The sequence below is a fragment of the Populus alba genome, chromosome 8, assembly GCF_005239225.2.
Source record: "Populus alba chromosome 8, ASM523922v2, whole genome shotgun sequence".
In the NCBI taxonomy this organism is placed as follows: Eukaryota; Viridiplantae; Streptophyta; class Magnoliopsida; order Malpighiales; family Salicaceae; genus Populus; species Populus alba.
In genome coordinates this window covers 13,403,501-13,424,419 of record NC_133291.1, presented here as the reverse complement: position 1 = coordinate 13,424,419, position 20,919 = coordinate 13,403,501, and the positions used below count along the sequence as shown (strand labels likewise).

General features: G+C 37.1%; 2 protein-coding genes and 1 pseudogene across 2 annotated transcripts; 1 reads left to right on the top strand and 2 right to left on the bottom strand.

The window, feature by feature from the left end:
- Positions 1 to 264: 264 nt before the first annotated feature.
- On the top strand, positions 265 to 4,545 carry LOC118058562 (proline-rich receptor-like protein kinase PERK13; annotated as a pseudogene).
- A 1,236-nt stretch (positions 4,546 to 5,781) lies between these two features.
- LOC118058563 (transcription factor bHLH90) lies at positions 5,782 to 7,557 on the bottom strand. Its single transcript, XM_035071275.2, has 6 exons — positions 7,457 to 7,557; positions 7,183 to 7,380; positions 7,009 to 7,093; positions 6,705 to 6,773; positions 6,097 to 6,618; positions 5,782 to 5,991 (listed from the first exon to the last, which is right to left on the bottom strand). The coding sequence occupies exons 1-6, from the start codon at positions 7,555 to 7,557 to the stop codon at positions 5,782 to 5,784; spliced, it is 1,185 nt and encodes a 394-aa protein (XP_034927166.2).
- A 7,093-nt stretch (positions 7,558 to 14,650) lies between these two features.
- LOC118058546 (pantothenate kinase 1) lies at positions 14,651 to 19,836 on the bottom strand. The gene is made up of 10 exons (XM_035071255.2): positions 19,649 to 19,836; positions 19,379 to 19,558; positions 18,700 to 18,746; positions 18,209 to 18,325; positions 17,182 to 17,301; positions 16,992 to 17,086; positions 16,805 to 16,898; positions 16,509 to 16,640; positions 15,629 to 15,741; positions 14,651 to 15,199 (listed from the first exon to the last, which is right to left on the bottom strand). The coding sequence occupies exons 1-10, from the start codon at positions 19,725 to 19,727 to the stop codon at positions 14,977 to 14,979; spliced, it is 1,200 nt and encodes a 399-aa protein (XP_034927146.1). The 5' UTR covers positions 19,728 to 19,836; the 3' UTR covers positions 14,651 to 14,976.
- Between the last annotated feature and the right edge of the window lie 1,083 nt (positions 19,837 to 20,919).

Genomic DNA, 20,919 nt, shown 5'->3' with positions numbered 1-20,919 from the left:
TTTTGCCATCAGGCCGATTATCTCTTTATCATATGGGCCAACCCAACTTAATTAGTTGCGCGGTAACCCGGAACTCAAGGAAAGAGATGTGTATTTTTTATATATGTGTGTGTGTACGATTTAAAAAGAGAGAGAAAAGGAGAAATAAAAAACAGAAAAGGTGGTGGTTAGGAATAACGGAAATCGGGCCACAGGTCCCTGGAAGAGGAGAGAGAGAAGTATCAACGAAACGATAAGACAAGAAACAATAAATAAAAAATAATCTGTCTTAAAAAGGCAAGAGAATTTGAAGGAAAGGTTGTTAAACTTCAAAGTTTTTGAGACAGAGAGGGAAGAAGAGGGGATGAGAGGAGAAGAAGAAGAGGAGAGGGCATCCTTTACGCTTTTCCTCGGGATCGATGCTTTCTGCAAGCTAATGTCCGTAATCAGCAGAAATTTCTCACATTCCCTGCACTTCATTCAATACCAGGTTCTGCTTTCTTTGTTTTTTGTCCCTCTTCCTTTCGCTTCTTGGGTTTAGGATATATAGATAGATAGATAGATTTCTTCTCTGAAGGTCCTTAGGAAGCACATTTTCAATGATTTCTTAATTTGAAGGAAATTAGATGCATTATATCATATGATTAGCAAATTGAGAATAGTTTGGGCTTGCTTCATCGATCTCTTCGCATGCATGTATGCATGCACGCACAAGGGGAAATAAGAAGAAGGATCTTGTTTAATTACCATTATAAAATCTCATAAATATTTTGTGAAAACCCATACGATTTGAGAGAAACCCGACAATCTGTGAGGAAAAGGGGGGAGAAAATAATTAAAGCTATATATAATCATAAGGATAATGTCGAATTCGGTGGGGAATCCGCCGCCGGGTTCTTCATCGAACGAGTCTTTTCCTTTGCAAGATGACACAAATTCCACCCTCAGTTCAGGCCCTTCACCTTCAGCTACTGATGGTGAAGAATCAGCGGCACTCGTTGATGACACAGCTACACCACCGCCTAACTCTACTAATGTTGATTCCCCACAAACTCCAGAACCATCTTCACCCCCACCCACTTCGAAATCTCCTCCTCCTCCTCCTCCTTCACCACCACCACCACCTCCCAAGTCCAACCATTCTCCACCTCCCAGCCCACCACTAGTCTCAAATTCAACTAAATCAAATTCGTCACCACCACTTAAAATATCTCCGCCACCAAACTCACCACCTCCATCTCCTAATCCTCCTCCTACCCCTGCCAAGAAAGAGTCATCCTCTTCATCCGTTCCATCCCCTCCTCCGCCTGCTGCATCACCTCCCCCTGCTGGTAAATTTGTCCCGCCGCCTCTCTCTGGAGATGTACAACAATCTCCTCCTCCCCCAGCAGAATTCAAACCCTCTATGTCTCCCCCCATTTCAAATGCGTCACCCAAGACACTGGATTCAAATAGCAATCCGTCAAATTCCGGGCGCGTTCCAACAGACTCTAGATTTCATAGTCCTCCCGTTCCAGGAGCCTCACCATCGGGCCACCCATCATCGACTTCTACTGATGCAACAAATCACAATGTGCCCAGGACTCCACCAGCACCAGGAAATGAAAGTAACGAAGCTGGAGGCAAGACGATCATAGCTGCGGCTGTTGGGGCAGCAGTCACAGGTTTGTTTCTTCTAACACTAATTGCGGCAATCTTTTTAGTTGTGAAGAGCAGAAAAAAACGGGTGGCCAATGCTTCTGGCCATTACATGCCGCCCAAAAGTCTTACTTTGAAAACAGGTAAAGTACTGTGCCTATTGTGATGCTCCTCATTGCTTAATTAGTATCTTATTGTGATTCATTTTTTTAAATTTTTTTTCCTTTTGAAGATGAATATCATTACGGACAGCAACAACAATCTGTGCGTCTCACTGGACCTGGAAGCCCCCCTTATCATTTGCAATCTGCACCCTCCGAAAGCCACGGAAGCCAAAGAGGGTATATGTACAATGGAGGGGGCCCTGATTCAGATGTCATTGGCACCGGTAAGACCTTTTTCAGCTACCATGAGCTGATGGAAATAACAAATGGATTTGCTCGTCAAAATATTATCGGTGAGGGTGGGTTTGGATGTGTTTACAAGGGGTTCATGGCAGATGGGAAGGTAGTGGCTGTCAAACAACTAAAGGTCGGTAGTGGACAGGGTGATCGGGAATTTAAGGCTGAAGTTGAAATTATCAGTCGTGTCCATCATCGACATTTAGTCTCTTTGGTGGGATATTGCATCTCTGACAATCAGCGCTTGCTCATCTACGAATTTGTTCCAAATAAGACTCTTGAGCATCATTTGCATGGTAAGGTGATTTTTCTTTTCCATTTTATAAATATTGATTTTAAGTATCCTTTTCCAGTTCTACTTACTAGAACCTATGCTATGTGATTGGTTATGTCCCTGATTTGTGCAACCAGGAAAAGAATTGCCTGTGTTGGATTGGCCTCAAAGACTCAAAATTGCCATAGGATCTGCAAAGGGCTTGGCATATTTACATGAAGATTGTACGTATCCTATCCTTCTCCTCCTTAATTAACATAGGTTATGTGGTGTACTATTCCTCTCATATTTACTCAAAAACTTGTTTTCATCTTGTTGCTCAATCTGCATCTAGATCATGTTCTAAAAGTAATTAGAATATACTGATAGTGAAATTCTTAAAAAAGAAGGTTGATTAAGTTTCCTGTGATCTAATTTTAGGTCATCCGAAAATTATTCACAGAGACATTAAGTCGGCGAACATTCTGTTGGACGATGCTTTCGAAGCGCAGGCAAGCCTACGACTTTCTATGTTGGATTCCCTTCAAAATTGGTTTCTCTGTTAGCTCTGCATTGTTATTTGCGAGCTATTTCTTATGTGCAGGTTGCAGACTTTGGGCTTGCCAGACTAAATGACACTACTCAGACCCATGTGTCAACTCGAGTAATGGGGACATTTGGGTATGTTACGGCAATATGTAATCTCCTCTCAGATTCCATGTCCTCTGTTCACGTGTTTACCTTCCTTACCTGTCCTTCATCTTCTCGATTTGGTGTAAATGACTAAACCCTCATCACCCTCAATGAACAAAATCTATCCTGGAATGTGGATCATAGTAGTGAAGTGAGATTCCCAATTATAAATGTTCCAAAGAAATAGAAAAAAATCATCTAAGTTTTGCCATCCAATCTATCACCTTCTTCCGAAACAAAATCTACTGTAATGGTTTAATCATAACCCTATATTATCACGCAATTTGGTTTTCAGGTACTTGGCACCTGAGTATGCGTCAAGTGGAAAGCTAACAGATAGGTCTGATGTATTTTCATTTGGAGTTGTGCTTCTAGAACTGATAACCGGGCGCAAATCAGTTGATGCAAGTCAGCCTCTGGGGGATGAAAGCTTGGTTGAATGGGTATGAATTCGCATTGAAGCAAACGAAATGGATTATATATCCAACCATCATCTGGCTATAATATGATATGGTTCATAAATCTAGCAAATTTTTTTAACACGAGCACTTAAATTTCTTTCCCCATCTAAATGGTTTGCCTGTAAACAAGCCGACTTTATCTTGTTCATATCCATTTAGTTATGCCTTGAGCTAGACGACTTGCATATCCAAATTTTCTTCCCTGCAATCTACATATCCATTGAACAAATATATGTATATTTTTTTTTTATGATTGTGGCAGGCTCGCCCACTCCTAATTCAAGCCCTTGAAACCGGTGAACTTGGTGAGCTGGTTGATACACGACTTGAAAAGCATTACGTGGAGAGTGAATTGTTCAGAATGGTTGAGACAGCCGCTGCTTGTGTTCGCCATTTGGCTCCAAAGCGACCGCGCATGATGCAGGTGATGATGAATATGCCTCTTGTCAAATTGTTTTTTCTTATATCTAATCTTGTCAGGAATATTCTTTTTAGATGGAGAACAAAAATGAGCACAATTCCTGTTTGATTGTTAAATTTCTTGGAACACTCTTTTAGGTGGTGAGAGCATTAGATAGTGGAGGTGAATTGTCGGATCTCAGTAATGGTGTGAAATTTGGTCAGAGCACTGCATATGATTCAGGCCAGTACAATCAAGAGATTAGTAATTTCCGGAGGATGGCTCTTGTCAGTAATGGAAGCTCAGAATTTGACACTTGCAGTGGAGATTACTCTGCTAGAGACACATCCCGGGAACAACCAACTTCAGGCGATTACACAAGTAGCGACTCAGAAACTCGAGCCATGAATCGAACTGGCAGTTATGTTGGCCGCCGGTTTAGATAAATGTGACATGGCCAAACAGTAGATCTTCTTAAGATAATCTTTGTTTAGCACCACAGAAGGTTTATATCTCGAAGAACTTGCAGTTCATTTGGACAGACTTAATTAGCGTTGAGTTTTTTTTCCTTCTCCTGTGAAATCTGACTGCAATGTTTTCCTACCTCAGAGGTGCAGTGAACTTTCAAGGACAGCTTGTAAAGCTCATCTTCCTCGAAGCTTTTGTATTCACTAATGGGGTGATACTCAAATGAGCACCCCTGTCTGACTGATACTAGAACGAGATGGTAAAAAGTTTTGTTGCATTGCATATTTATTTGCAAGAAACTTTCGCTTATGATGTAAATTTGAACATATTCTAACCTAAGCTACCCTTTTCTCTTGTAGACTTTTTGCTTGTCTGCTATTTCTTTTTATTGTGGGCTGGTGTTTAGATTTAGTCACACATAGTTTCACAACATAATGTGAGAATCATGCAGGGCATGGTTACAATTACATGAAAAAGCTGAAATTGAGGATATAAAAGGATCGATTTCTTGGTTTCAGGGGGTGAGAATCTGTAAAAAGTATTTCCAGAATGGCTTCCCTAATCTTGCTTCTGTACAAGGTCCTGGTTGATGAAAATATATGCACAAAAGAAGTTCCAATGAAGGTAAAGATAATAATGTGTCCGACAGATAGCTAATATTGATGCTAAACAAACGTTTAAACCTCATTGTTTTTTTTAGTATATCAATATGACAGCCCTGGCTGGATGGAGAAGCCGCCAACTTTCCCACTTTAAAACTCTTCAAAATCTGAAAGAAGAAGGAACTCCCTGATTCTCCTAAATTTGACTACCAAATGTCTGAATTAGGTTCCCTGTTAGCTCGATCAATGACTTCTTCAATGTCTTTGGATGAATGTCCTTATCCGCCTTGCAGGAGTAGATGCAAGTTAGTATAATTATTTACAATTATGCAACTAAATAAAGCAGAAAAAGAGAAATGGTGCTTGTAGCAGAGAACAGCTGAAATTCATCTTGTCATAAAAGTTTTTGCACTTGAAAAATATTTTTTGCAAATTCTTGTATTTTGGTGAATTTATGTGGAAAACAAGCTTGTGTAGCTGAATTTATGTGGAACCCAGGTCTGAATTTTGATTCCAGCTGAATATCAGGATTCAGTGTTGATATCTTACCTCGACCTTGAGAATGTTCAGAACATTGCCATTAAATGTTGTTATATTGGCATCAAGGATTTGAAGCCCCAAAGAATGGATAGTTTCCATCAACCTCCCGAAACCTCCTTGCCTCTGTTCACAAAGGAACTTTAGCAGGAACTGTCTTTTGCTAATCTGGTCCACTTCTAATTGCACCTGGAAAAGGTCAGTTAAGAAATTGATTGTCTCATGAAGCCTGTTAAACTTAAATGGCTCAGCTTGTTTTGTCCAAAAATCTCAGTAAATAATGATCTTAGATTTGCAATAAAAACCGAACGAGGTTCAGAAAGCTCTGTATACCTCTGCCCCTTCTTTTCTACAAAACCAGAAGAATCCTGGTTGATCTTAGAAGAAGACACGTGGTCTTTCCTGAAAGATCTCCAGTTTTTGAAGTCTTTAGCTCAATGTTGCTCGCTCTGCGTTCCTCTTCTTCAGCATTCTTGATCTCATCCTGGAGGTTTTTCACCTCCTTGAGCAACTCGCCGACATAATCAATTGCATCTCCAAGAATTGCAGCTTTATCCATCTGCAACATTTATAAAATGCAGAATTACTCGAAGAAAGCATACAGCAACAAAAACAACAGAGAATAGCTCTCTTCAGTAGCAGAAATATATCCAACTATGTTAACCTTGGAAATCTTGGGGACCAAGGCACGCAGAGCAAATAAGCCAGTTTTAATCCTTGTCCTCCTGTTCCTTTCTGTGACAAGATTCTTAGATTTGTAGTCATCTCTTTCCGACCTCCTTATAACTTTTGGAACTTTCTTGTTGCAATCTGCAGAACCTGCTCGTTGCTTCAGAATGTTCTCGTCGTGAATGGATTTTCCAACTGATAATTGCAAATGTCCATGTTGCGGCAGTTGACTCGCATTTGAAACAAATGATGGAGCTTCGATTGAAGGATTGGAACCGCTAGATGATCCTTCAAAGCTAATGCTGTTACGGGGCTGCGTTAATGGGAGAAGAAACTGTGTCTGTGGAATCAAACTTAACAAGTGGCAGGAAGGCGGCGAATTCTCTTCAAGCAATGAATCAGGACGGTGGTCGTCGAAGCTCGAGTTGGAATACCCATGTTCAGTCACGGCTTCTTGTTTGATCGGGACATGGCAATGAGCTCTAATAGATTCTATCATCTTCTCATCTTTTTTCATCTGAAAATATTGAATGGCATTTTCACACATAAATCACATTAGCAGAATTTAATTATTTATAGCAAAAAACCAAGTAAAAGACTTACATGCTTTGCTGCAAAAAGCTCAACAAGTCCACCAATTACTGGGATCAAGACTTGAGTTCCAGCTACTTCCTGAAGCAATGTTTTTCAAGTTACTATACAAAATGCTGTTAATAAATAACAATACTATCACCCTAGTCATTGTCAAATCTTTCAACTATGGGTTTAAAGCAATAAATGAATGGTTAAATTATCGATAAATTGTGGTTTTGCATATGATAGAAAGAAGCTAGAAAACTATATTATTGGAAATCAGAACAGTTTTTTTTTTTTAACCAGAAATCGAGAGGCTGAAGAAAAAACTCACACTTAGGGTATTGGAGTCATGAGTAGTGACTGTGGCATGGCATAACCATCTGGGCTCAGCTGATATCACCACCTCTCCATGAATCCTGTTTCTAGCAATCAGATAGTATTATGTTTGGCTAAAGTAACATAAATAAAAATAAATGTAGGAGTAGAGAAGAGAAGAGAAGAGTACCCGGAATACAGAGGCATGGAAGAAGGGTACCGAGAAAGAGCCTCGCAAGCCTTCGTTCTGACTGGATGCTTAAAGTAGACATCCTTACAAAGAGGACCCCGCCCAAATTGGTTGTCTTCTCTTCTGTCCCTTTCCACATTGTAGCCACCACCGCCACCGCCACCGCCACCGCAGCAGCAACCCACCCACTCAATGAACCTAAAAAGATAACAAAATCATCAATCAAACACTTTAATATATAAACATCAATGTGCTGTTCATTTGTAGTGAGTACCTTGAAGGGTCATCGCCTAACTTCCACACAACACAGTAATCCCAAGCGCTGGAGTCAACAAGGGGTCTAAGCCGTTCCATTGCTCTGTTCAATCCTCTCATCTCTACCTCTAATTTTAGTATTCTGCCCGTTGCCTCAATGCTTATCAACTCTTTTCATGCATTCCTATATAGGAAAGGAAAATGCAGGCGGTGGCGATTCCTTTAATATTTATGCAAAAAATAAAAATAAAAAAGCACATGCTGTCGCTACTAGCAGTCTAGTACACACTGGGTGTAACAGACTGGTATATATATTTCTTTCGAATTTTGATACATTGCAGTCGTGTACATTTCTTACTGGTTTATTCATGTGACTCAAATAATTTTAAACCAATGCAAAACTGCCACGTCTCTGTTGTCATATAGTACAGGTGTATTTACTTTTTCTGGATTTACATTTTTTTTTATTAGAAGTAGCAAATCTGTGACAGAGGGGGAATCTGATGCGTGCAGAGTGCAGAGAGCAGAGAGTACGGGCGGGAGCAGGCAGAGGCGACGGCAAGGACATGTCAGTTTTAACGGCCTAGCAGCAGAATCATCGTCGTGTCGTCATCCTTCATAATCAATTATATATAAACTATTTATATTTTGGCATTAAATAGTTTATTATCCTTTCCTTCGTCGATTAATTACATTAGACTTGTTCGGCTTAGATGCTCAATGTTTCAGCCATTTTTATAGTTGTATTTTGAGTTCGGCTTGATATAAACTTGATGGAGTGATGCAGAACGCTTGGCAGGTGAAATTGAAGAACAAATTGATAGGTGCATAGTGAAGACAAAGAGGCCCTGAGTATTAAACGTTAAGTTTTAAATAGCATTCAATAGCTATAATTAATCATGCATGTTATAAGTAGAATAAATAAACAACATACGCGTTGTCTTACGGTCACTTTTGTATTCCAAATATTCAATACAGTTTTGAGACTTTATCTCATTTTCTGGTGGATTCCAGATGAATTCTTGAGGGTGAACGTGAGGATCCCTCTATTATTTTCTTGCTGTGTCAATTGGTATCAGAGCAGGTTTGCCTTGGCTCGATGGCGAATGACCTGAACAATGATTGACCCCTTCCTGGTAGGGAACTAGTTTTCAGGAGAGAGTTTGACGTTCTTGCTACAAGCGTTGAAGAGATTCGACAACTGCTTCTCAACATGGGAAACAACAACAACAACAATGAACAAGATAGCCAACGTGGTGGTGGCAGAGGCAACCGCGAAGGTCGTCGTCAACGGGAGGAGATTGAATCGGATTCTGAGGAGATAGAACGTCCCGGGAACGCATTTGCTGCTAATCTACATAATCGACAACCCATTGAAGATTATCGGATGAAGGCCGACATCCCTTATTTTAATGGTCATCTATCCATTGAAGGATTTTTAGATTGGCTTGTGGAGGTAGAGAGATTTTTTGAGATTATGTCAGTACCAGAGGAGAGGATGACTAAGATAGTGGCTTTTCGCTTGAAGGGGAGTGCAGCTGTATGGTGGGATAATTTGCAGAAGTCACGACAGAGGCAGGCCAAACAACCAGTCAGGACATGGTGTAGGATGAAACAATTGATGATGGACCGTTTTCTTCTAGTAAATTATGAGCAGCATCTCTATCGCCTTTATCATAATTGTATCCAGGGAAGCAGGACTGTAGAAGATTATACTGACAAATTCCTACAGTTGGCAGAGAGAAATTCATTGAATGAGACTCAGGGGCAGATGGTATCAAGATATGTCAATGGATTGACAACATCAATACAGGATAGAATTAGGTTACAGGTTTTCTGGGACGTCCATGAGGCTCAAAATATGGCTATGAAGGCGCAACAGTTAGAGAAAGAACTGAAGGAACGTGAACAAAAGGAGAAAAAAACAAACTATAGCAACAACAATAATTACCCGAGGAAGGCAACAGATTCTTATGTTCCTAACAAGGAGAAGAAAGAGATCCAGCCGATACAAAGAAATAATTATAAAGGGCAGAATTACAGAGGAGAGAGCAGCCAGAACAATGACATAAATCAGAATCGAAATCAGAGACCAAACCATGGCCCATACACTAGAGCAACTGGTGATGTTTGTTATAGGTGTTTCCAGCCTGGCCACTGATCCAATAATTGTCCGAAGCGGAAGCAAGCAAACCTTGTAGAAGGAATCGAAGAAGCTGATGATCATAGTGGAAATTATGATGATGATTATGATGGGGCTGAGTTTGCATATGAAGATAATAATGAGGTTGTAAATTTGATGATGAATCGTACTGCTCTGGAAGAAGACGAAGTGCTCAGCATGGTGCTACAACGAGCTCTCCTTTCGCCTAAACAAGAAGGACAGAGGAATCACATATTTCATTCCTTATGTTCTGTTGACAACAAGGTGTGCACATTGATTGTAGATGGTGGCATCTATGAGAATTTTGTGTCACAAAAGCTGGTTGATTATTTAATACTCCCAACAGAGAAGCATAAGAATCTTTATATGCTAGGGTGGGTGAAGAAAGGACCATCAGTAAAGGTGACAAAAGCATGCAGGGTTCCTCTTTCTATTGGTAAGCATTACAAACATGAGATTTGGTGTGATGTAATTGATATGGATACCAGTCATGTATTACTAGGAAGGCCTTGGTAGTTTGATGTTGACGCTACCCACAAAGGGCGTGATAATGTGTTTATCTTTGAGTGGGGTTCTTATAAAATTGCACTTGCTCCTGTTGATCCATCTGGAAAATTAGAAAAACCACAAGTTGGGAGTTCAAATTTTCTAGCTGTCTCCAGGAATAGCCGCGAGTTTGAAGACATTATTAAAGAAGTTGGATTTATGTATCCAATTGTTCTTAAGGGGCTTATGGTGACAAATGATGTTTCAAGTCACGTTCCAAAAGAGGTGCAGGAAATTTTGAGCGAGTATGAAGATTTACCAGCACAACTTCCTCCTATGCGAGATATCCAACATCAGATTGATCTAGTCCCAGGAGCAAGCCTACCTAATCTTCCCCATTACCGGATGAGCCCGAAGGAAAATGTGATCTTGAAAGAGAAGATCGAAGAGCTGCTGAAGCAAGGATTTATTCGTGAGAGTACGAGTCCTTGTGTAGTTCCTGTCTTGCTAGTGCCAAAAAAGGATAACACCTGGTGAATGTGTGTTGACAGTAGAGCTATTAATAAAATCACTATCAAATACAGATTTCCAATTCCGCGGTTGGAGGATATGTTGGATGTCCTTGAGGGTTCCAAGGTGTTTTCAAAGATTGATTTGCGCAGTGGCTATCACCAGATTCGAATTAAACCGGGGGATGAATGGAAGATGGCATTTAAGAGCAAGGAGGGTCTTTATGAATGGCTGGTGATGCCATTCGGATTATCAAATGCACCAAGTACTTTCATGCGACTCATGAACCAAGTTTTGCGTCCTTTTACTGGGTCATTTGTAGTTGTGTATTTTAATGATATTCTTATTTACAGTAAAAGCAAAGAAGAACATTCGGTGCAATTAAGACAGGTTCTGGATATTTTGGAAGAGAATAAGCTTTATATTAATTTGAAGAAGTGCACTTTCTTTACAAACAAACTGCTATTTTGGGGTATATTATTAGTGAAGATGGAATTCATGTTGATCAGGACAAAGTACGGGCAATCAAGGAATGGCCAACTCCAAAGACTGTAAGTGAGTTACGTAGTTTCCATGGCCTTGCTACTTTTTTACAGGCATTTTGTAAGGAACTTTAGTACCCTTGTAGCCCCTATTATTGAATGTCTCAAGCAAGGAAAGTTTCATTGGGGTGAAGCACAAGATAAAAGTTTTGCGTTGATTAAAGAAAAGCTTAGCACTGCACCAGTTCTGGCCCTTCCTAACTTCGAAAAGATATTCGAAGTCGAATGTGATGCAAGTGGATTGGGGGTGGGAGCTGTGTTGTCTCAAGAAAAAAGACCAGTGGCATTCTTCAGTGAAAAATTAAGTGAAGCCTGTCAAAAATGGAGTACTTATGATCAAGAATTTTATGCAGTTGTTCGTGCTTTGAAGCAATGAGAGCATTATCTAGTGCAACGAGAATTTGTTCTTTACACTGATCATAAAGCCTTGAAGTTCATCAACAACCAGAAGAGTGTGAGTAAAATGCATGTCAGATGGGCCACTTTTCTTCAGAAGTTTCCTTTTGTGATTAAGCATAAATCTGGATCTCTCAATCGTGTTGCTGATGCTTTAAGTCGGAGAGCAGACTTGTTGATTACTTTAGCACAAGAGATTGTGGGATTTGAATTTCTGAAGGAGTTATACGAAGTTGTTCTTGATTTTAAAGAAGTTTGGGTGAAGTGTGTTCAGAGTCAACCTGTTTTAGACTACCACTTGAGAGAAGGATATTTGTTTAAAGGCAACAGGTTATACATTCCCAACTCATCCTTACGAGAGAAGCTTATTCGAGATATTCATGGAGGCGGTTTGAGCGACCACCTGGGAAGAGACAAGACCATTGCAGGAGTTAAGGAACGTTATTTTTAGCCTCAGTTGAAGAAGGATGTTGGCAAAATTGTGAGAAACTGCTATGTTTGCCAGGTGTCAAAGGGACAAACTCAAAATACTGGATTTTATATGCCTTTACCAGTTCCTAGCGATATTTGGCAAGACTTTTCCATGGATTTTGTGTTGGGGCTTCCTCGAACCCAAAGTGGGGTTGATTCTATGTTTATTGTGGTCAACAGGTTCTCTAAAATGGCACATTTTATAACTTGCAGAAAGACTTATGACGCTACTCATATAGCCAAACTATTTTTCAAGGAGGTGGTGCGTTTGCATGGTATACCCAAAACTATTACATCTAATCATGACACCAAATTTCTAAGTCATTTCTGGATTACTCTATGAAAGCTTTTCAGTACTACCTTGAAGCGTAGCAGTACAGCACATCCACAAACAGATGGCCAGACAGAGATGACTAATAGAACACTTGGCAACATGGTTCCAAGTGTCTGCACTGATAAATCAAAGAAGTGGGATAATGCCTTGCCGCAAGTGGAGTTTGCTTACAATAATGCAGTTCATAGTGCCACAGGAAAGTCTCCTTTCTCTTTGGTATATACTTCAGTTCCTAATCATGTCGTTGACTTAGTAAAACTTCCAAAAGCTCATGGAGTTAGCATAAGTGCTCAACATATGGCTAAAGATGTTATTGAGGTTAAAGAAGAAGTGCGAGATAAGCTGGAAAAAACCAATGCTAGATACAAAGCTGCTGCAGACAAGCATAGGCGAGCTAAAGTTTTCAATGAAGAAGATTATGTGATGGTTTTTCTCAGAAAGAAGCGATTTCCTGTTGAAACCTACAGCAAGTTGAAGCCGCGCAAGTATGGACCTTACAAGATTTTAAGGAAGATCAATGATAATGCCTAAGTTATTGACCTGCCTGCATCTATGGGAATTTCAAGCACTTTTAATGTTACAGATTTGTATGAGTATCATGAAGATGAAGCTCTTTATTCTGAAGATAACTCAAAGGCAAGTTCTTTCAAAGAAAAGGTGTCTGATGCAGAACACTTGGCAGGGGAAATTGAAGAACAAATTGATAGGTGCATAGTGAAGACGAAGAGGTCCTGAGTATTAAACGTTAAGTTTTAAATAGCATTCAATAGCTATAATTAATCATGCATGTTACAAGTAGAATAAATACACAACGTAAGCATTGCCTTACGATCACTTTTGTATTCCAAATATTCAATACAATTTTGAGACTTTATCTCATTTTCTGGTGGATTCCAGATGAACTCTTGAGGGTGAACGTGAGGATCCCTTTGTTATTTTCTTGCTGTGTCATGTAGTCTGATAAATTTATTTAAAAAATTCAGTATAAAATATAATTAAAATTATATTTTTAATTGAATCAAATAAGATAGGTTAAATTCATTTAACTTTACAAAACTTACTAGATTTAACTAAATTTTTAATAATATGATTATTATATCAAAGTTCAATTCAAATTTGATTTAATTAACACTAAAAAACATGTATTTATACATTTTATAAGTTGCAGCGTATTTCACAAACAAACACTTTTTTAATCTAATACTCTATGTTTTTTTAATCATTCTCTAGATTATCATGTATGATAATTATGATATATTAACATTGCATGTATCCTTGCATTTCAAGGTGGTTCAAATAGCTAAATGGACAAGATTTGCTGTATCTTGAAATCAAAATGGAAGAGCATGCGTCTTGTACGTTTCTGCCATTGCTCAGTGTTCTAGAGTCCCTGTCTGTAACTGCGCATGGCGACAATATGGAGAGAACCATGTTAATTTTTAACAGCAGTGATATTTTTATGTAAACTTTATATTTTGTCCCACAAAGATTCATCAATTTTGCAATTCTATCTCTATAGTTTTCAGTTTAATAATGTTGTCCTTATGGTTTGTAAAAGGTTTTTCAATGTTTTTTTACCATCACGGTCGCTTTTTTATCTTTTTTTTTAGCTTATATAATATTATAGTAACAGTTGTTTTTAAAAGTGTATTTTATTTGAAAATATATTAAAATAATTTTTTAAAAAAATATATTTTTAATATCAGCACATTAAAACGATCTAAAAATATCAAAAAAATTAATTTGAAGTTACAAAAAAAATTAAATTAAAAAATTAAATTTTTTCAAGAATATTTTTAAAATGTAAAAACAAATATGCTCTTGTACCTTTTTTACACCATTTCTTTTCTTGGGATCCTTATAAATATTATAAAACTTGAAAATTAAATTTAAAACCAGCTATTTAATGATTAGGGATAACATAAAAAATTTTTGATTGATACAAAGGGATTATTTAGAAAAATTAGAAATCTATCTAATTTATATTAAATCTTAATCATTGGTAAACTTTAATGATTTATCTTTCTTTTTTTTTAAGTGTTGTGAGAGATTTTCATTTTCGTTAATTGATAATATCAATGGCGGATCTAAGGCCTAACTAATGGGATCATTTGACTCAATTGAGATTATATATATATATATATATATATATATATATATATATATATATATATATATATATATCTCAATTGAGTCAAATATATATATATATCAATGGCGGATCTAAGGCCTAACTAATGGGATCATTTGACTCAATTGAGATATATATATATATATATACAAGAGATTTTTAAAAGGTAGAAGTTCACATGTTAAATTAATCTGAGAATTGATTTTATTGAAGGATGAAGTTGCAGATTTCAGTTTTGTAAATTACAACAGAGGCTAAAGAGAACATATTACATGAACAATCAGGGAAAGTAACAAGCATTACTTTGACCTGTCACTCTCTTTTAACGTTTTCACTGATGCTTTTATGCTACAGATGCTAAATTATTTCCATAAAAGTTATTGGTCCTAGGATGTTTTCACCATGTTACACTAGTGTCTGTGAACTTCCTCGGCCTGTAGTATTTCCGGTGGCATCAACAAACTTCCGTCACACCAAAGCACATGAAGGGAAGTTACAGCCACATCTAAGCTCGATAGACACTGCATTGTATGCTCTCGGTCCCATTTAAATCCCCCTTCAGCGGATCATAATTTGTATCCGTGCCCAGGGATGCATTCACTGGGAGCGGCATCATTTGATTAACCACCAAATCATCAAGGCTGTGCATTTCATAGCTCATGAACGCCCCTAGAGCTCCAAGAAATCCTTCGTGCCGCAAAAACATTGCTTTTGCCTCACCTTTAGACCTGCCAAATTCAAAATAAAATAAAATGATTGGTGTATTTTCAACGCAGAGATCTGAAAGGAGAAAACATGAACTGGGAAGAGAAGGATAATATCACCAAACAATGATGTTGTTTTGGTTTTATCAGAACAAGATAAATTTTGAACTAGTTGAGTGCATGGAATCTTTGGTAAGGTTTCATTGCATTTCACTTGTCATTTACCATGATTGATAATTTCTTTCACTTTCAATTACTAAAAATTGTATTTTTTTTATGCTGTAAGCATATTTCGATAACAAGTTTCCTCTCCTTGCTTTCTGGCAAATCCCATACCATACAGGCTGGAAGGTGTTCATTATCAAGATATGAAGATCAACCTGAGAACTGCTCTACAGTCGCAAAAATCATTACATTGTTGATAATGTGAACAATAAAATCCCAGATGATTACCAGAAGTGAACTGCAACAGCGATTGTGTCCATAGTATAAGAGTGACTCCGGATGAAAAATCCTCCAAAAATTATGCGCTTGAGCCCAAATCGAAGTGCGTTTAAGTAAGAGATCTGGGAGAAGAGGAGTAAAATAAGGCAATGAGATAACAAGAGTGCAGTAATTGAAAATAACCCAGGATATCTCTGTTAATTTAAGTGATCATTACTCAAGATAGATGACAATAAAATTTAGCGTGGCATTTTAGTAACACAAACAAACTAAAAAAATGGCAAGTCTTAGAACAAAAGAGAGGATACAGAAGGAAAAAACACAAAGCAGAAAAATAATCAATTATGCCAAGCAAAGTTTTTGATATGTGCCACGTAAGGTCTTGAAAATTTTAATTTTGGATACAGCTTGCAGCTCTCAAGTGTTCTATGCCCTTCTTAACAGCACTATAAGGGACAGGAACCATCTTTGAGAATTAAATATCAAAGGCAAGACGATTCCGGCTCCAAAAACCTTGGCCAATGGTTCTTATTTCTCCAAGCCATCTCAGTAAAAGGATAGAAAAGCTCTAAATCCGTAACAACCAATTGAGGTCTAGGGTTGTCAAAATGATTTTGTTCAAAGAGTAACACAATACAAACAAAAAAGCTAAACAGTAAAATCTTACTGATAGAAATAGCATTTGATGCAAGGATGCCATTCTATGAGATCACGCTTAAATGGCAAGTACTAGCACCATACATCATTTGCCACATTAGTTTGCGAGAAATTTTTTGTATGTAAGAACTTTAAATTTGTTAAATTTCAAAACCATGCAACTCTTATAGCACACTTCTTCACATGCTACTCAATTTATAGCATACAACAGATCTGCCCTGCTGAAAGGTACCTGTCCAATATTATTGGAAATCATTCTTAGAAGAGACCGGGAAATATCCTCAGGTTTATAATCTTCGAGGTCTTTATTGTGAGAAGTTGCCTTCCCAAAGCTAGAAGCAATAGTTGTAGATAAGAGACCAATCTGTCATCATACCAAAGAACTGTGCAGTTAAATTATAAAGATTAAAAATCATTGTGAAAGCATGAAGCTGTTGTGACCCTGAACAGGCACTTCAACGTGATGTATGAAAATAGCTGAACTTGCAAAAAATAAACTTACAAATTAAAGAAAAGACTTGGATATACCTTTGAATAATCCATCCCACCATAGATATCCCCAACAAGTGTGTCTATGGCTCTGTTATCTCCCCGATGACTCAACTCCAGCAACTCATCAAAACTGAGAAAGGAAACGCATCAGTGTCCACTAAATATGAAACTATGTACAAGGGAATTCATAAATGGCCAAAAATGAGGAAACGAATCACACTACCTCTGGCATTTTGTTAATAACTTTCCCAAACCCCAAAAAGTGCCACCACCAACACTTGTTCCACTAACTCGCTCAAATTTTCCATCTCCATCCACCTGTATTAGAAGAAAGCTGAATTATTAGTTAATCTACGAAAAGGTTTTAGATACACAAAACAACACATAAACGGATCTGATGCTGATATGAGTACCTTGATCATGCTAACTCCAGATCCAATATTAACAAGTAGATATGGATACAAATCATTATGGTCAATCTGCACAAATTCCTTCGAGCCATTCAAGTATGTAAAAGCTTCCTGATTGACTGCCTACTCAAAATAACAATCAGCATGCAGCTAGGATATTAGTGAAGCAAACAAGAAAAGGAATCAGAAAAATTGTTATAAGGCATGGAAGGGGGGGGGGGAAAGGTGGCATGGTAGGTAAGAAATTCCCTCCCTGAACATACACATGCACAAAAAAGGGAAGTTTTCTTTTGGCTGAAGAGGGAAGAGAGGCACGGTTATAGAATGACAATTCCAACTGCAAATGAACCCAAACAGGAGAGATTTTGAACCTCTTTCTTTTCTAAGATGTAGATGTGCATTTCAACAGTAACATAAGAAAACCACATGCAATACCCTCTACCAAGAAACGGGACCTAGGGCAAGATCTATTGCAATATTCTCAAACCTCAAACATACATTTTCTTAGGATGGGGTTCATATTATCGCAACTTTCTAATATATGATAGAGTCAGCATAGGTCCAATGCGGCATGAAATTTATTCTTCTGATAATTCAATACTTTCCAGAACTACCAATATTGGTGACAACCAACACATCATGCAAAAAATCTCCAAGTGATTGCATTGTTCAATTTTCTAAGATGTTGAAATCAGGAGCACATCCTTCCCCGGGTCTATAGCAACTAATACATAGCACCTACCGTGTTGCATCTATAACTTCTATCAAAAAGAAAAGGATCAACACAAACATTTATCTACAGTGTTTGACCAGTAGAAATGATCTTATGTACAAACCAAATGCTTGAGGGAATTGCAAGCAAGCTATTTGTTTTATGCGTATATAAACTCAAGAATAATCAGAAACAGTGGGTTCTAAATAGACAAAGGGCAGGGGACTGTTATGCATAAGAAGCTTTTTTAATGTTTGAATGAAAGACAGCAACTTGCTAATATTAAATGCATGCGACTATGTGGTGTTAGAATCCCACCTTAAGCAAAAAATTTGCTCCCGTCACAAGACAATCCATCTCATCTTCCTTCTCAAGACTAATGCCAAGCTTTTCTTTGAAAAGTTCAGAGAACTTGTATGCCCCACCACCTGTGGCCTTTCACATGGATTGTAACTAGTTAAATTTTAGCATATTTAGAACCTATTCTAAACCCCAAACTACCTTACAACATAACATGAATTGATCCAAAGTACAAAACACTAAACAATTCATTAGATTAAAAAAGTGTTTGATTCTCATGAGGGAATCAAACACGTGAAGCTACTTCTAAAATACAATAGTTTAGCTTAATGTGAAGTTATGTATGAAAGGCAATTTGTAATTTTTTTTAAATTGCATTTTCTTCAGTAATTTTATGTTTATAACAATTATGGATTTTATTTTAATTTATATAACAGATGACCTCTAGCGATTGAGCTTATTTCCAAGTCACAATTTTGCAACAAACAACAATTACTCTGATATCTCACCTTAATAAAGCTCCTGTCATTGGTACAGTTTTCTTGATGCTGGAAACCTGAGTTCACATTCATTTTGTAAGCACTTGCCGAAACCAGCCAAAAAGATCACATAATTGAGGAAATTATCAACATCAAGCAACTCCAAGAAAGAAGGCCTCTACTATGTAATGATCACAAATGAGTTACAAAAGCCTGTTCAGAGCTCCCCTCAAGTTATTGCAAGTGGCGTTTCGATTAAAGTCCGATAAAATCAGTCCAATCACAGCAAACAATTCTCAAGATAGCAATGGTACGATACATGTCTGTGTATGCAGAATTTGAGAAAATCCATCTGCATATGATGGCTTCCGCTCTTTATGCATTATCCCAAAAAGATGTGTCAATGAAGTAATATTACAAAAATGTGGCAACGTTGACAACCTAGCTTGGCTAAGCTAGCCCAAAAAATGCTTCAGGATATCTAATTACCGCATTAATGTACAAGACCACCAAGAGTTCAGAGCATAAAGAAACATACGCAAGCCAGGTCGAGTGTGAAAATAGCAGTTCAGCCTAAATCAAACTCAAAATCAGCCCTAAAATTTGCTAGAAATACGATACCATACCACACCGTACTATCTAGAGTTTCAAGAAATGAGAAGGACAGAAAGAAAGAAACCAACGAGGATGGTCAATAGAGTGCACATACCACCACCAAGGAGAAGTTTGTTGGCACTAATAAACTGTAAGCAATCATTGATCTTGGCTGTCTCAAACTTGGCAAAGTGAAGCCTTCCATTAACACCATTAGAAACTCCAACTTTATCCTTTGGTGGGTCCTCATCATCCCCAGAATTTCTCGAGAAATACACCAACTTGATTAGAGATCCTGCAAAGCAAGATCAACACTTTTTTGCTTTTGATTGATTGCAAAAGAAAGAAAGATAGAACATGATGATGTGTGTGTGTGTAAAAGTACCTCCAATATCGAGGGCCAAACGAGATATTTGAATTGGATTTGAATTCCCATCAATTTCAACCTCTCTACTATGTTCCATCAAAGCAGTTTGTCTCCTCTCCCTCTCTATATCAGTTATGAAGGAATTATTGAACAGCTCTTTTACTCTTTTCTTGTTTCTGAGACTGATTCTTTGAAGCTAACGCATCACCAAACTAATTCTAGCAAATACATAGGTAGTTTTCGGGACTGTGTTACGGTTCCCTTCAAAATAATATTTTTATTATTATTATTTAAATTTTATTTTTAATATTAATATAAAATTATATAAAAAAAAATTAATCTTTTAAAAATATAAAAAAATTTCACAAGCATTTTTTATATGAAACGACAAATACACTTTAGAATGTATTTGGTATTATGATAGCTTTTATAATTATCATTTAAAAAATATATATTTTATAAAAAGCAATTTTTATTGAAGTTAGTTTAATATTTATATATATTTGGTTAAAATTGTGATTGAAATTGAGATTTGATAAAAAATAATTTAACTAATTTAATTAAAAATACTTTTCAAATTAAGGTTATATATATATATTGATGGTTTTTAATTTAAATATTGTAGATTTAACTACTACTATTACATTATAAAATAAATAATACTTTTATATAAATTCATCTGACAAGAACTGTAGTTTTCATAGTTTTAAGAGCATGCAACAAAATCAGGCAAAATATCATCAGGAATAAAATTGAGATTACAATCAAATTCTGTAAATGCTATAACATCATGTGATCTCCTTCTAATTTATATAATGTTAAATACTAGTTTTAAATAAAATATAATTAAAAATTAAAAAAATATAATTTTTTTACTAGTTTGAATCTGATCTAATATATTTAATTATAGATCGGATCCAATCCAGCTATATACAATGAATTCAGCCAAACTATACAGAGTGAATCAATTCACTCTGCACATACAGCAATGAGGAGTAAGTGGTGTGGATCGCAAACAATGAAAAGCAACAATTTTTCACTTTAGCAAAAACTGGTGGTATGACGTTAATTTTTAGTGGGATTCATCTCTAAGTCAAAGTTCAAAATTTTAATCAAATGGTTATAAATTGTAGTTGGGATAACACATAGTTCCAACCACGAGACCAAATAAATTCTTAAAAAAAAAATAGTAAGTAGTTTGGTTATTGTAAATAGATAGTGAAAACAAGATTATTAATAATTTTAATTTTTTATTTTGTTTTATTAGGTTGACTTTCTCGTGGCCATGG